Here is a 15,316-nt window from a genome sequence, read left to right on the forward strand (position 1 = left end):
CCCCCCCCCGTGCCGGGCGCTCGGCTCGTTCCGTGACCGCTCTACGCCAAGGACGGGGAGGGGCGCAGCAGGGGGCCCTCGGGTGGGGCGGCGGAGGGGGCTGCAGCAGATGTGGCTGCGGAGAGAGGGAGGGAGCGGGGGGGCCGGGCGGCCGCCGCTCCCCGGGCCGCGGCAGTGGGGTGCCGCGCCGCGCTCTCGGGGCTGCGTGGGGACGTCGAAGGAGGTGGTGGCAGTAGCAGTGACGTGACCGGCCCTTGCTTTGTCTCCGCAGAGCAACAAGATGTTGAATTATAGCCCCTCGGGTGTCAGCGGGTGCCTGCTGGACAGGAAGGCGGTGGGCACCCCGGCGGGCGGGGGTTTCCCTAGGAGGCACTCTGTCACTCTGCCCAACTCCAAGTTTCACCAGAACCAGCTCCTCAGCAGCCTGAAAGGGGAGCCGGCTCCTATGCTGGGCCCCCGGGAAAGCCGCTTTCGGGACCGCTCCTTCTCCGAGGGTGGTGAGCGCCTGCTGCAGCAAAAGCAGCCTGGGGGACAGGTGAACTCCAGCCGCTATAAGACAGAGCTGTGCCGGCCCTTCGAGGAGAACGGTGCCTGCAAGTATGGTGACAAGTGCCAGTTCGCCCACGGCATCCACGAGCTGCGGAGCCTCACCCGTCACCCCAAGTACAAGACCGAGCTGTGCCGCACTTTCCACACCATCGGCTTCTGCCCCTATGGGCCGCGCTGCCACTTCATCCACAACGCTGAGGAGCGCCGCGCCGTGGCGGGGAGCCGGGAGCCCGCCGTCACCGACAGACCCCGCCTGCAGCACAGCTTCAGCTTTGCCGGCTTCCCCAGCACTGCTGCCAGCGGGCTGCTGGACAGCCCCACTTCCATCACACCGCCGCCCATGCTGAGCGCTGACGACCTGCTGGGCTCCCCCACCTTGCCTGACTGCGCCAGCAACCCTTTCACCTTCTCCAGCCAGGAGCTGGTCAGTCTCTTTGCCCCCAGCATGGGGGTGCAGGTGCCCAGTGGGAGCTCCCCCACCACCTTCTTGTTCAGGCCCATGTCCGAGTCCCCCAACCTGTTTGACTCGCCACCCAGTCCTCAGGACTCCCTCTCTGACCAGGAGGGCTATCTGAGCAGCTCCAGCAGCAGCCACAGCGGCTCAGATTCCCCTATCCTGGACACCTCAAGACGTCTTCCCATCTTCAGCAGACTCTCCATCTCCGACGACTAATCTGGGGTTTCCTCTTGCCCCTCCCCACCTCTATTACAATGTTAAGCTGAACTCCCCCCCCCCTCCTCTTATCCCCAGTAGTCCAAGCTGGATGTTAACATGTCCACCTGCCTGCCTAATACCCACTGGCTTAAACCTTAAGTGCCAAAATTCCGATGAGAAGCAATAACGTTTACAAAATTAGTGCCTTTTAACACTTTCACTGTGACTGTATTACCTCTCCAGCTGCAGAGGGCACCAGCAGCTCTGTGCACTTCCAGATGTGCAGGAAATGTCCGAATCCGGCTCCCTCCACTGGCCATGTACTGCATCGCCCTTTCCCAGTCCCTTCCCAACTGGCCAGTTTCTGCTAGGCTGCAGGCATGTGGGCAGATGTTAACGTCCAGTCCTCTTTCTCCCCTCCCCTTAAAGACTTGCCTGGATCCGCTCAGGTCTGCGGGAAGAAAAGCTGAGAACGGACAAAGATTGTAACATGAGTGGGACTTCGACTGGGAGGAAGAAAACAAAAAAAAGCAAAAAACAGATGGACTATGAGAGACTTGATTTTGGTGCTAAAAAGTTCCCCATGCATACATGTGACATCTTAAAACAAATAAAGAAATAGAGGGGTGGGGCCAACAGAAGTCATTCCACACACACAAGTTCGTGTAAACAAAGTTCCAGTAGACATAGCTTTAATGGTTTTGCTCTAGAGTACTTTAGACCTATCTTAGAGCACTCACGCCAAGCTTTTTATTATTTTTTTTCTGGGTTTTTAATTTTGTATAACTTTTCAGAAATTGGAGAGCAAATTTTGCTTGTCACTGCACAACAATATAAAAAGCTTATTTAACTTATCAAAACGTATTTATTGCCGAAACCTTTGCTTTTTAATTTTGTTCATATTTATCGGGATGATGAATCCATAGAATATATTCTTTTATGTTTAAATTATGATCTTCCATATTAATCTTAAGATTGTGAAGTGTCTTTTTTCCTTTTTTCCCCACAGTTTAATATATTATACTACAATGACATTTTTTGTAACTTTACACTTTTTTTGGTTATTTTATTTTAAAAAATGAAAAATTAATTTAAAAAAATGCAAAAACTGTGTTTGGATTATTTATTTTAGAATTCCCTTCCCCTTTTTTTGTGTTGGACTGCAAATGGAGTTGTTGTGCATCTTTGCCTTTTCTCTTCTCCTTCTCTTCCCCTCTCCCGGGTCTTACCTACCTGGGCTTTAGAATGTACATACCTGAGCTCTGTTGCGAGACAACGTGGAAGGAAGACCTTTTTCTTCCTCTTAATTGTATAGATTATTCAAGGAGAAGAGCCTTGGGCTCCAAGTGCCTATCTGAAGACATTCCAAATACAGTTTGTCTTTGCATTTGTGTATTCCAAGTTTGGAGTTTTCCTTGCCAAGGTGAATGGGACTGGCACAAAGAGAATAATGAATGTAATTTTTTTCCCCCTGTTACTGTTCGCTACACTGCTTTTTCTTCCTCTTTGTGTGAGTTTATTTAAAAGAGAATCTCTTTTGTAATGACTGTTTGCAGTTTAAATCAATAAACCCCAAGTTTTTTCAAGAAACTAACAGTGGAGCTGGTTTTACTTGCAAAAGTTGAGGGGCTGGTTTTAGACAACCCCACAACTGTACATGCTTCCTTTCTCTTGAGCCTTGAACTACCCACAGTGTGCTCAGGCATGCCTCCATCGTTCCTCAGTCATTCAGTGGGCCAGCCCTGCAAGTGCTTGGGAGCAGATCAGTGGCAGCAAATACTTGATGTGACCTACCCTCGTGGCCTCTTAACCTTCTCTGTCTCTAAGAAGTGCTTGAGTCACTCAGTCTGTTTCTGACAACTTCTTTCTGGTCAGCATAGCTTAAAGCTGGGATTGGCTTTTGTTGCTTGTGTGCCTTGTGTGTTCCTGCATAGCTTCTTCCCCTTCAAGGAGGGCTTGTGTGTGTTTTGAGTGAGGCTGAAGTGGGATGTTGAAGTGTTACAGGTATTCCAAATTTCAGTCCTGGCTTGTTAGTGGTACTGGTCTGCTTGCACAGAGGGGCTGCTTGCTGCTTTGTGGGGAAGAGGAACATGAACCCCCAGCAAAGTCTCAAGTGTATGCACATACCCTGCTGTTCCATTTAAGCCCTTGTACATGTTGGGAGTATCAGCAATCCCAGAAACTTCTTAGGCCATTGGTTTTATCTAGGAACGCATCCTTGCCTGCACTGCTCGTGGTGGTGTGTGTTTTCGCCTTTGAGGTCTCCTATGGAGCAAGCTTTCGCTTCCAAATTGAGGCTGAAATGTTGCTGCTGAACCACCAATCCTTTAGCTGTCTTAACATGCCTCAATGTTCAGATTTCCTAATTCACTTTGGAAAAGTTCCTGCCAAACAAAAGCTGCAGGGTACCTCAACGCTTAACACTGGTGAACCTTCTCTGCTGTTGGCTTTATGCACTTGTGTGGTCTGGCACTAAAGGTGAGCTGGGTGGAGGAAAGTTGGAGGAAGAAGAGTGTTGCTGACGGAAGCTGCTTCCCTTGAACACTGCAAAAGCTGTGTGGGGAGTTTGCTTGGCAGATACTGATGTAAACTAGGACATGGTGTGGTCTGGGTGCTGATCCCTGAGGGAAGAGCCTCAGGCACAACTTCAGCACTGCTGGCCTTTAGAAGTACTGTTGACTGCAGCCTTGCTCCTGAGCATAAAGGCAATGAGCCCCATGTGAGGGATGGGTTCTGCCTGGGAGATTTGTGCCCAGTTGCAGCAAGTGCCCAGGTGTGCCTCATCTGCTGCTGGGATCCAAGCTGTCGGCCCCTGAAGAATGAGACGTATCTGATCTGGTGAGGATCTCAAGTCTATTGCAGGGCACACACATGGAGCTTGAAACTGCTTGCTTCCTTTCTGGACTTTCTGTGCAGCTCTTCAAACAAATAGTCAGTTTATACTGTTACACCAGTTAATAATTTATGAAGAAAATAGCTGTATCAGTTGCACAATGCTGTTGGTATGACAAGCAACCAGGAAGCTGTGCTAAAAGTAGGTCTTTGCTCATGGTACTTGGGTACTTCCCTTGTCCTTTGAGTGCACTGGTTCTGGGAAGCCAGCACAGTTCTTCTCCTGTGAGTTTATTAATGATATATGCTCTGTCACTCTGTGTTTTGCTTTTTGAAACCAACCTTGAGCTGGTTCACACAGGGGATAGAGAAGAGCAGAACAGGATGCAAGAGCCTTCAGCAATGAAAGGATTTACCTGATCTGATACCATTAGGATTCGTTGCAGCTTTGGTGTGTGGCAGCAGATACTCTTGAGAGACTTCTCCTTTGTTGTGTTTCCCATGGCTGAGTTGTGCATGCTCTTTCTCACAGGGTTAGCAAGTTCACCTGGTGGTTGTTTAGGTGAACCTACCATGGCTGGTAATAGCCTAGCCAAGGCTCAGAAAAGTATAAATAGGCTGTGCTGACATGATAGTTTTGAGACACACATTACTCTGACTCACAGACTCCTTCACTTTGGCTAACTGATTTAGTGCATGGGACTTTCAGGGTGGCCATAAAATAGGGCTGGCCTGTGCATTGGCGCAGTTTCTCCTGGCGTGTCTGGCATGGCAGGGCAGAGAGAAGCTCCCACAAGAGCAAGGTGCCTGTAAGGTGCCATGGCAAAGTGTGCCTCAGTACACTTTACAGGTTGCACTTGAAGTTCTTACTGTGGGGCAGAGGGACACATGGTGGCTCTTGCTTCTCTTTGCATACATTTTGTTGTAGTCATGGATGCTTCCTGTGAGCTCCTTCTAAGAAGGGATTAGGTCCATGCTTCTGGGATACAGGTTATTTGCTGGTTTTGGCTTTGAAGTCAGGTGAGTCTAGTGCTATCCACCCTCAATATATCTTGGAAATTAGAGCCATTGTGTATGGCTGGCTGTGCCAGTTGCCTCTTGGTATGGAATAATGTGATGACTTTGATCTACAGAGCTCCAGGTGTCTCAGATCCCACCCTGGTACCTGCCTCCCTCCTTCCTGACTGCTGCAACAGCTGTATGTGTCCCAGAAACACTATTGACTACTCACTTCCTTGCTATGGGCTAGCTGTGGCTTTTGTGCCAAAACACCTTCAGTTCTTCAAATAGGACCTGTAGAAGCAGGGACCATCTCATTTCCTGAACATCATAGGAGAGGGATGAAAAGTCAAATAGGGTTTTTTTGTTGTTGCTGCTGGTTTTGTTTTTAAAGGCATTTGGGAACTTAACTTGGCCAACCTTCATTTAGTATCACTTGTACATAGATGTGGTATGCTAGATTGCAAGTGACAAAAAATACCATTTAAAAGGAACCCTGAAATACTCCAGGTTCCTGGTCCTAACAGAGTTTGTCTCATCAGTGTAGTCATGAAGTTGGGAGGCTGAGAGGGAAAGAATTTGGAGAAGAAATATGCGTGGAGGACTTACAAGCTGGCTCAGATTTTCAGTCCATATGGTTCCTATGCAGTTAAGTGCAACGGTCTGTGGATGGGACTTCAGGCTGCAGCTGCAAATCACCTAGGGAAGAACGGGCTCTGCCAGGCCTTTGCACAGCAGAGAGGAGATGGAAGTGGGGTAGGAAAGGATGGGGTCACCATTAGAATCGAGAGCTAGAGACTGAGTCCACAGAGCATGGGGATAGCATGGGTGAGAAAGAAGCCATGCTGTCTAGAGTCTGAATAGTAATGGTGTTCAAGTGCATAAAGGCTAATAAACTGGGCCTCTCCAGTGGGGCTCAAGAGCATCAAATTGAGGGGAAGGTCTGGGTAATGTAGCCTGCTGGATACTATCTGATGACCATGCCCAAGGATATGAATGACTATTAAGATGCAGTAATACAGGCAAAAACCACAGCATGCCCTTTACACTTGCTAATTGCTGCAATTTGTGTGGTCTGTGTTGGGGAAAGCTAGCATGTGCTTGAGTCTGGAGAAAGAGGCTTTGGGAGAAGGTGCTGTGGTCAGTGTGTGAACAAAGAGGCTCCTGACCTCAGTGCTGGGGGTATTGTGGGGGCTGGAGGCTGAAGACATGTCCAGGGGCAGCACTGACACAAAAACACTGCCTGGAAGGGAGAGAAAGGCTTGTGCTTCAGGGAGGCTCCTCATGCCTATTATCCTCATGGATAGTATCCAGCATCCTACATTACAACAGGCAAACACGAAGATGTGAGGTCTGGTACCTTGCAGTGGGGCTGATGAGGCAGTTCTGCTGCAGAGGGGTGGTGTGCTGAGTGACCAGATGCTCTGGCAACAAGCAAAAGTGTGGTGAGTGAAGTGAAAACAGGCAAAACATTTAAGAGTGAAGAATGGTGTCTTTCTTACCTGGGCCCCACAGAAGAGGGGACAGGGGGAGCTCATAGCAGTAGCAGTTTGAGGTGTATGAACCAGCCATAAGCAGGAGGAAAGCAGCAAAACCAGGGTTAGGAAGGAGTTAGCTGGGAGCAAGGGGTGAAGGAGTTGTAGAGGGTCTCTAGGACTGGGAACACTAGGACAGATGGTGAGACTGGCTCGGTGGGGGCGCTTCAAGCGTCTACTGGGAAGTCGCAAGTACAGCTCTTGCCCTCGAGGCTGAGTTCAGTCCAAAATGTTGGAAGATGATTCTGCCTGGTGATGTAAAATGTCCTTTGTTTGGAGACTCTGGCCCATTCAGCAACGCCTTTTCCTCACAAAGCCGGTGCTTATTCCCTAGAATACTCCCAGAAAAAAAAAAAAAAAAAGTTCCTCTAAGACACCCTAAACCAATACCTGCTGTGACTAAGCCCTGTGGGCAGCTCCGCAGCTGATTTATATCCTCCTCCTCCTCCAAACTGAAGGGGTTAGAGTGGAAACAGACGCGGCAGCGTTAAACATAGCCGAGGGCAGCGAGCAAGACAGCTCTGCAATGGGGCGGGAGGAAACGGGGCTGCGGGGCGGCTGCTGCCAGGCGTGACGCCGGTTCGGGTTTCCTCGTAGGCAGAACAGAGCGCCTTTTGGCTGGTGCAGCTTTATGGGCTCGCCTGGGTTTATTATACTGCAAATGTTTTGAATTCCACATGTTAATTTCCAGAGAGGCTTTGTTTCACTTTTGCTGCTTTTCCCCCCCCGGTTTTGATTTCTTTTTTTTTTTTTTTATTACCGCCGCTTTAACCTCTTCTTTTTGACTGGGTTTTGGTAATAGCTGCCGTTTTCTGAGCAAACAGAGGACTGGAGTTCTCCCTGCCTGGGCTCCAGCTGCAAATTAATCTCTTTTCATAGTTTTGTTTTATGTCCGCCCACTATCCCCACCACATTAACTTAGTCAACACATGGAAGTGAAATTTTTCCATCCAGGATCCTGCGGGTTGTAAGGCTGTTGTGGAGCACGTGACTGCCAGCTCCAGAGTTTTCTTGCACCTCTGGGGGGAAGGAAGTTTTCTCATCCCCCACATATGTGAGCGGTTGTCGGTGGGATGTGAAAGGTTTTAACAACTGGAGTTGGTGGAAACATTTCAGGGTTCAGCATTTCTGTGTGTATTTAAGGTCCCAGCACAGCAGCCGGGTGGAGGCACAGCCGTAGGCAGGGGGTGTTTGCAGTGCCTCCCGTGCTACCAGACCACTGCTCAGCAAATGAGCCGGTCGGGGGGTGCTCCACGGAGTCCTGCTCTCCCTGCAGGGCTTTTTATCTCCCTCCCCGGGAGGACAGAAAGTGCAAGCAATGACGGTGTTGACAAAGAGGATGGAGTCTGCTTGGCCTGTGTTGATGCATTTTGTAGTTTCTACATGATGCCTTTCACACACAGGCCTGGGAGGACTTTACAGGTATTTGGGGCACTTGGCAAATATAACTGTACCTATTCCACAGGTTTTAAAACCCTGTTAGAGATACAACTGCCAGGTAAAGGGGATTGTCTGGCAGTGGCACAGTATCACAGAAAGAGCTGCAAAAATAATTCAGGACTCCTGATACTTTTTCTCCTGTCACAGTCTCCAGGCAACAGCAAATATTTCTCCTGAATACTCTGGATGAGCAGATGCCAACGTTGATTCACAGGAAAAGGATGTAGCCACGCAAGCCATAGAAATGTTGTTTGGGATGGTAGCCACGGCCCCTAAGGAGACGTTAAGCAATATGGAACAAATGCCAATGAAGCTCTTAAAGCTCTTGCTGTGTTTGCTATAAAGAGATTTCTTGAGTAGTCTTAGGTAGGAACCTTTGTGATTTACCTTGATTACAGCTACATGGAGAGAGAATATACTGTGTTTCACAGCTTGAGAGATGCTGCTAGGGCTTTTGAGTACTAGCAAAGTCCTGGTTTACTAAGAAGTTATCGTCACAAGATATGACAAAAGCTTTTCTTAAAGGCCCACAGCAGAGTGTAAAAGGTGCACTTTTGCTTGGAAAAAGGGTATCAGTGAAAATGTGCAAAGAGGCTCCCTGTTTATTTTCTCTGAGACTCAGAGCTGTGCTGTGTTTACAAATAACCCAATTTCCCCCCCATTATTATACTTACAAACTTAATATGATTGAAAAACTGAGAACAAACCTAATTCACCCCCTCTTTGGGGTGCCCAGCCAAAAGAGCTAGAAGAGCTGCAGAAGATGATTTTCCTCTTAGGTTTAGGTAATGTGGGCTTTGGATTCATTGACTGAATCTGCTAACCAAGATATTTTCTTTCTTCCAGCAATTTCTCTGACCAGAAAAACACTTCCAGTGTGGATGAAAACGGAACTGGAGAAGTTTTGAAAACATGTAAAAGTTTGTTTCAAAAGCGAGCAGTTGGTAAGAAATTGAGGGCAGAACGGCCTGTGGGGTTATCATTGTGTCATCCAGATTGGCAGGGACTTCTGGTGAGTCATCCAGACCTTCTCTTTTAATTGTGACCAACTGAACTCATTATTCTTAAACCATCTCTAAGGCAGAGGGAGTTGACTATTGATAGCCTTGAATGTCTCTAGCACTGAGGTGCGCACAGCATTCCCTTGTCAGGGAGTTTCAACGCTCAGGGAATTCTAACCTCTCTATATGTAACCTATTACTGGACCTGAATGTCTCCTGTAGAGGTTTGTGGCCACTAACTTTTTGTCCCATTGCCTTTGATTAACAAGACTGGAGCCCAACTTCCAGACAAAGTCCCACAAAATAGCACGTGTGGTTTTACCTTTCAGCTTTCCTGCCAGCTGTTCTCTTCTCTAGCCTGTTCCCAGGGAATATGATTCTCAAAACCTTTTCATGCTTCTCTTCCCATGCCTGCAAAAAATATAGGCTGCCCTAGACCCACCCTGGACTTCCATTTTCATCCTGGTTCTGCACTTGGTGGTGCTGTCCTGCCTTTGGTTCTTGAGGTGGTAAATTTAATCTTCCCAGCCTAATGTGGGATGAGGTCAGGAGAAAAGCACTATGCCAAATTGTATTGGTTCTACAAGGAATACAATGGGAATCAGAGTTTGACCTCTTGTCACAGCATTGTGCTGCCAGCCAGGGCCCTTCCCCATTACTGTGGGGTGTCCTGGCTCCCCTCAAACAGTCTGGCAGTGGTGGGTGCTTGATTATGCAGAATTTATCCCCTCTGGTTGCGTGTATGAACATGTGTGCATATATAATACCTAGTAACTAGCTCTGATATTAGCACTGTGCTTCATGGCACCCAGGACCCCTAGGCTATCACCCCACCGTCAGGCTGGAGCAGCCCAGGGGCCCCGCCACTGCACTCAAAGGAAGCCATGGTCCTGCCCTTTGGTTTTTCTCCCTGAAGGAGAGACATTATTCCCTATCCCCAGGGAACATCAGCTTTGAAACACGAGTTGATTTGTTTCCATTTACCATTATCTTGGTTTACATAAATTACAGCGCTTAACAGCGGTCATAAAATTGTCTGGCTTTAAAAAAAATCAGCTGTAGAGTTTGGCCCTGTGGCCTCCCTGATCAGCTCATTTCCAAGGGGCAAACATGCACTGGAAAAAGAAACAGTCTCTCCTTGTTCATCACAAGTGGTCATCTCCCCATTGTATCAGCAATGTCCTGCCTAGTGTTGGTCAGTATAGAAAAGTACAGCAAGCCTTTCACCATGCACTGCTTCACCCTTCTGAATAACTCTGCCAAGTTATTTAAATCAACCACATCATCCACCATTCCTCACCAGTGGCCACCACATCACCAACATTTTAGAATCAAGTTCTGCCCTAGAAAGGAGGCTCCTTGACAAAGCAGTGATGATCCTCACTGATGGATGTTGGAGCACCTCAGGGTGTACTGCAAGTACAATATTGTCTCTTAACATCTCCCTCATCTGGAAACGGAATAGCAGGCTGGCTGGTTTTAGGAATCACTCTTGACCAGTGTTAGGATTTCAGCAACAAGAATCTGGTTTCCAATTGTGGTATGGTACGGAAAGAGGATACAGTAGATGCCTAGTGTGTCCAAATAAAAAACCCAAACCAATAAAATCTTATTTTAGTTGCTGAAAGAGAAACAATGAATCTAAGTACCCATAAGGAGTGGATGAGCTGGACAACCAGCAATATCAGACAGACATTGTTCCAGCAATGGTATCTGCACTTTATTTCTGTTGGTGAGTTTAGGTAGTGGTGTGTCTCTTTCTTCATTAAAAAGTGGTAGATAGAGAGGTCCAAGATGACGATTTATATAATTAGAATTTCAAAAGAATATATTATGCACCTTTTTCTGGTGCATGGAGGTTAACTGTGAAAAGGCCAAAGCTGGCAGAAATGTAGATTACTTCAATTTTTGCACATCTTTCTTTGAGCTCCTACTGGTAGGAGTAGGGCTGCCATGACTCTTTCCCACAGGTGGCAATGAAAGATGATCAGGGATCCAGCCTCTTCCTCTGATTCATCTGAGTAAAACACAAAAAGTGGACAGGAAACATGAATGCTGAAAAAGTTAAATCCAGTCCAGCTCCAGGTAAAGGCAATGTACTAGCTCCTTTTCAGTGCTCTCTGACACACAGAATTGGTCCTTGAAATGCTGTAATTTGGTCTGCTAGTAAAACAAATAATAATGTTCAATATGAAGTAAACCAGGAAGAGAGGAAGAAACTGCAATTCAGGAGTGAGCATCTGAGCAGTGTGGAAACCAGTGCTGGTGGGGGCTGGAGCCTTCAAATCCTCAGGCTGTGCTAGATTTCAGGTGATTCCCAAATGCAGTGGGGAATGAGAGACAGGGAAAAAACCTGCTGCAGAAACTGACTGTACTTCTTTGTCCAGCTCTCAACAGCTGTTTTGGGTCTTGCTTTGTAAAAGATTAAATAAAATAAAAAAAAAAAAAAAAAAAGAAAAGGAAAAAAAGGAAAAAAAAAAAAAAAAGAAGAGAGCGAGTGAAATTGAGATTGAGAAAAGAAAAAAAAGTCCAAAACAAACATGTTTTTGATGGAGGAACTGGGTTTTTGCACCCTAGCACTGTTTGTACTTTCAGATTGTCAGCAATCTGTAGCATGCTGAGTGGAGAGGACTGTGGTGGAAATACCTATGAAGCAGCGAGAGCCTTATCAAGGTACTGTACCAGGAAATACACCGCTTTCTTTCCTTCTTCATGCACGATACTGTGATTAAACCCAACAGCACGCCTCATCATAACATGTGCCTTATCAGCCCCACTATCTGATGACAACAGCAGCCCTCAGGAGACCAGACTGACATCATCCAAAACCTCAGTAGTTCAAGACTGAAGTATGTAGCTCGGCTGCAAGCTGTGCTTGACTGTGTTGATTTGTTTGTACTAAACTTGCAGGTACTTTGCTAGAGGAAAAGGAATATAAAAATCAAGCCCAAACAATGTTTCAGAATGTTCCTGACAGGCTGTCATGCTGTTTAGCAAATGAATGCAGCAAGCAAAGGAGGTTTTTGTCCTCAGCAAGTACCACAAGTCTGCTCCCCAGCTTTCTGTAGCTTTGAGAGAGGGGGGAAAAAAGGCCAAACCAAGACATTGTCACTGCCTTGAGGACAGTGCTACTGGTGATTCAGTATGGAGTCCCACTCCCAGCTGACCCGAATTCAGTTGCATGTGGCTGTGAGGTTTGGGTTCATCCCGTACCACAAGCAGGGGCCAGCTTTTGATCCAGCTGGAGCTCTGAATCTTCAGACTCTAAACGTCATCATGGCTGGTTCATTGCCAGTGTTCTTGTTTGGTTGCTGCTGGTTCACTGAGGCAAATCATACTGGCTCTGGCCTCCTTTCTATAATTTAAAGTGAGGAGAATTTCTACCGTCACAAAAATAAGAAACAGAAAATAGAGTAGGTTTTTCTTGTGTAACATTCAGCAAACATCTCTGGTTTTTATTTGTTCTCCCTTTCCTGGGTTCTTCAAAACACCTTCTCTCATTTACATCAGTGTAGATTTACCACACCCCAGTTATTTCAGACCTGGACAGCACCATGGAAAAAGATTACCAGTCTTCTGGAGCAGCTTCCTTATGCCTTGGACAAAAGAAGATCATATGGGACCATATTCATTCAAGAACAGCCTTTGTATTTGTACAGAACCTAGCACAAGTGAGCCTACTCCTTCTTGAAGTTTGCTGTACTACAAAATTGTTCTTAAAACACCCCCTGTTTTTAATGTTTGGGTTTTGGTTGGTTTGGTTTTAGTTGCAATGCAAGCTTTCAGAGGGAAATCAAGCCGGATTTAAATGATGAGTGCATGCATAGCAACAGAAGTAGGGCCATCCAGCACACGGCTGCTAAGTGTCCATTTACAGCCCCCATTGAGCCCAGCAGCCACCCCCCCGGCCATGCATGGTGGGCCTGACTGCCCGCTGTGACCCCGGGTGAGGGAGGGCCTCACTGTGCCCTGGAGGATTTTGAGATGTCCCCGCGTCTGTCACATGGATTTGGGGAGCTGCTTTGGAAAAGAGACCTTGTCTTCCAGGACAGTAGTTGCATCCTCACCGTGTACTCGCTGCTCTCATAAACTGCTGCTTTCTTCCCCTCCCATCGCACCTGCCTCCCCCGCAGCGCCGGGCACAGGATGAGTAACCAGGCAGGTTATGAGTGTCAGCTCCTTCAGCAACGTGGAAAGGACTGAAAACTACCCAGCTAAAGAAAAATACAGAGGATTTTTATTTTACTGTCTCAGTGAAGGCTTGGCTCAAGGGGCGGGCTGGAAAGAGGTCTGGTGGAAATAAGACTTGCCTTCTAAGATGAAGGATTAGATAAATCCAGCTGTGTTGTGGGACTGCTGGAAGCCTACCCGAACAAGTGTGGGGAACTTACAGTGGTTTTTGAGGCATATTTCTATTGTCTATTTTGTTGAACATATTTCTTTGTCTTTAGGAACTTTAAGGAGCACTGAGAACACAATGTGCCATAGGGGGAAGACTTACAGAAAGACTTGATTAGAAAATGGAATAATTTTTAAATGTCTTCTCCTACAATACTTTCTAAAATATTCCTACTCTGAAGCACACTTGCTATTTTCTGCCTGATGTGTACACCCCTGGCTTTTACGGCTCTGCTATACTATTCAGTTAGTGCTTTGATTTACTCTCATCATTGCTAAAAATACTGTAAAAACCCACTTTTAAATAAACAACACAGTGGAAGGTTTTTGAGGTAGGAGTTTGGTAAGAAGTACAGGTGGCATTTTTCAGGTTTAGAGGCAGCTTCTGGTCTCACTTTCCTGAAGAGGAAACCCTTTTGAATGGCTCTTGTGAAATATGCTGATGGTCTGAGCATCCTCAGCACCAACTCCCCATGACAATTGCCACTGATTGACCACTTGCTGGCTGCCTCCGCTGCAGCCCAGGAATGGATGAGTCATGGAAACAGAATTCCCCTTCACCCTGGCTGCCTCCCAGGCCCTCTGGGGGACCGCATTGACAGCAGAGGAAAGTCAGCACTGTTTTTTTTGACACTGTGAGTCATCGATCAAACAAAACTCTTCTGCTTCCACGGACTCGATATCACGGCAACGTTTTTCATGAGTGTTACCTGAACAATTTCATACTAAGAGAACAATCTCAAATAGTGCTGGGCACATTATTTTGTGTAGGAAATTGATTCTGTGCTACTTCAGGCCAGAAAAGATGTATCATGTTTGCTAGAAGCTTTATCAGAAGATGCTGAAACCCATTGCCATACTTAGGTGCAGTGGTATTTAAATACTGGTTTTCATTTTTAATGATTTTCTGACATAGGGTTTGGTTGCATTTTAATAATTTCTAAATGGAACAACCCTCTTGGGGAAAAAAAAAAAAAGGACAATAAAAGAGAAGAAAATGAACAGATTAAGCCCTGGGTGCTTCCCTGATTACAGAATTACTATTTAGGTGGGGAAGCAGCTTCTGTTCGATGAGGAAACTCAATTATTTTTATTTGAGTTCTGCCTGGAACATTACTCAATATTCACACAACTCTGCTACTGCAGCTCAGATATAAATACCAATGAACCCATAGAGTGAGGTATTCAGAATTTCCCTCGAGGTATTCTCAAGTGAAAAAAAACCCCATAAAAAAATGTAAAGGAATTTTTGTCTTGACACCAGATGTATGCTGTGAGAAAGAAGTGCAAGTCCTGCCTTAATGCAAGCACTTTGCCTTGAAAGGAGATTTTGGGGTTTTGTCAACCCTGCCCACACAGCACACATGGCCCCAGCACAGCCGTCCTGAGGCAGGGCTGGTGACTGTGTGGGATCTGTGCAGATGGGTCAGGCCAGCACCTGTCTCCTTCATTCCTTCCCTCCAGCCATCCCCTCTTTCCCTGTCCTTCCCTGCCCATGCCATCCATGCACGCCAGGAATAGTCCTGTCCTCCCCTCCAAGGTGCTCGCCAGGATGTTTCCTGCAAAATTTCCATGTCTCAGAGAGTTGCAGTGCAATGGGTGGATGTGCTTGCAGCGACTGTGTGTAAGCCCTCCAGTGCTGCAGTTTGTCCTGGCTTTTGTGCTGTGTCAGGATCCAGTGGTGCTGGGATCCAAAGTTACCACTGAGGTGCTGTCTGTGACTCAACACCAGCTGGAGGTTTTCAGCTCACATGCCTGTGATGTGAGGTTGCACTGACACACTTGGATTAAACAATGGAGCATGGAAATAAGAGCTGTCATAGGAACTGTACCTTGTGTCTGGCATCAAAGCCATAAACAGAGCTTACTATAGAGCCCTCAGTGCAGACAGCCCCACCTCATCACTC

The 15,316-nt window shown here is 46.9% G+C and overlaps 1 protein-coding gene and 1 long non-coding RNA gene across 5 annotated transcripts in view; both read left to right on the plus strand.

Annotated features, from left to right (window-relative positions):
- Positions 1-2,798, plus strand: part of ZFP36L1 (ZFP36 ring finger protein like 1) — a 3,766-nt gene extending 968 nt beyond the window's left edge. Inside the window, exon 2 of the mRNA XM_042047679.1 lies at positions 272-2,798. Within this exon, the coding sequence (XP_041903613.1) occupies positions 272-1,222 (951 nt within the window). The 3' untranslated portion in view covers positions 1,223-2,798. The remainder of the gene's footprint in view (positions 1-271) is intronic.
- A 5,765-nt stretch (positions 2,799-8,563) lies between these two features.
- LOC121674099 lies at positions 8,564-14,377 on the plus strand. Of its 4 annotated transcripts, XR_006019449.1 has the most exons (4): positions 8,583-9,022; positions 10,982-11,096; positions 11,607-11,860; positions 12,522-14,377. It is a non-coding gene; the product is annotated as an uncharacterized LOC121674099 (long non-coding RNA). The 4 variants fall into 4 exon arrangements; XR_006019446.1 differs by lacking the exon at positions 12,522-14,377 and having other exon boundaries at positions 8,564-9,022; positions 11,607-11,963; XR_006019448.1 differs by lacking the exons at positions 10,982-11,096; positions 12,522-14,377 and having other exon boundaries at positions 8,564-9,022; positions 11,607-11,963.
- Positions 14,378-15,316: the final 939 nt, after the last annotated feature.

Source organism: Corvus kubaryi, unplaced genomic scaffold, assembly GCF_017639235.1.
Source record: "Corvus kubaryi isolate FWS band 111438036 unplaced genomic scaffold, C.kubaryi_AGA036_p1.0 66, whole genome shotgun sequence".
Taxonomy (NCBI): domain Eukaryota; kingdom Metazoa; phylum Chordata; class Aves; order Passeriformes; family Corvidae; genus Corvus; species Corvus kubaryi.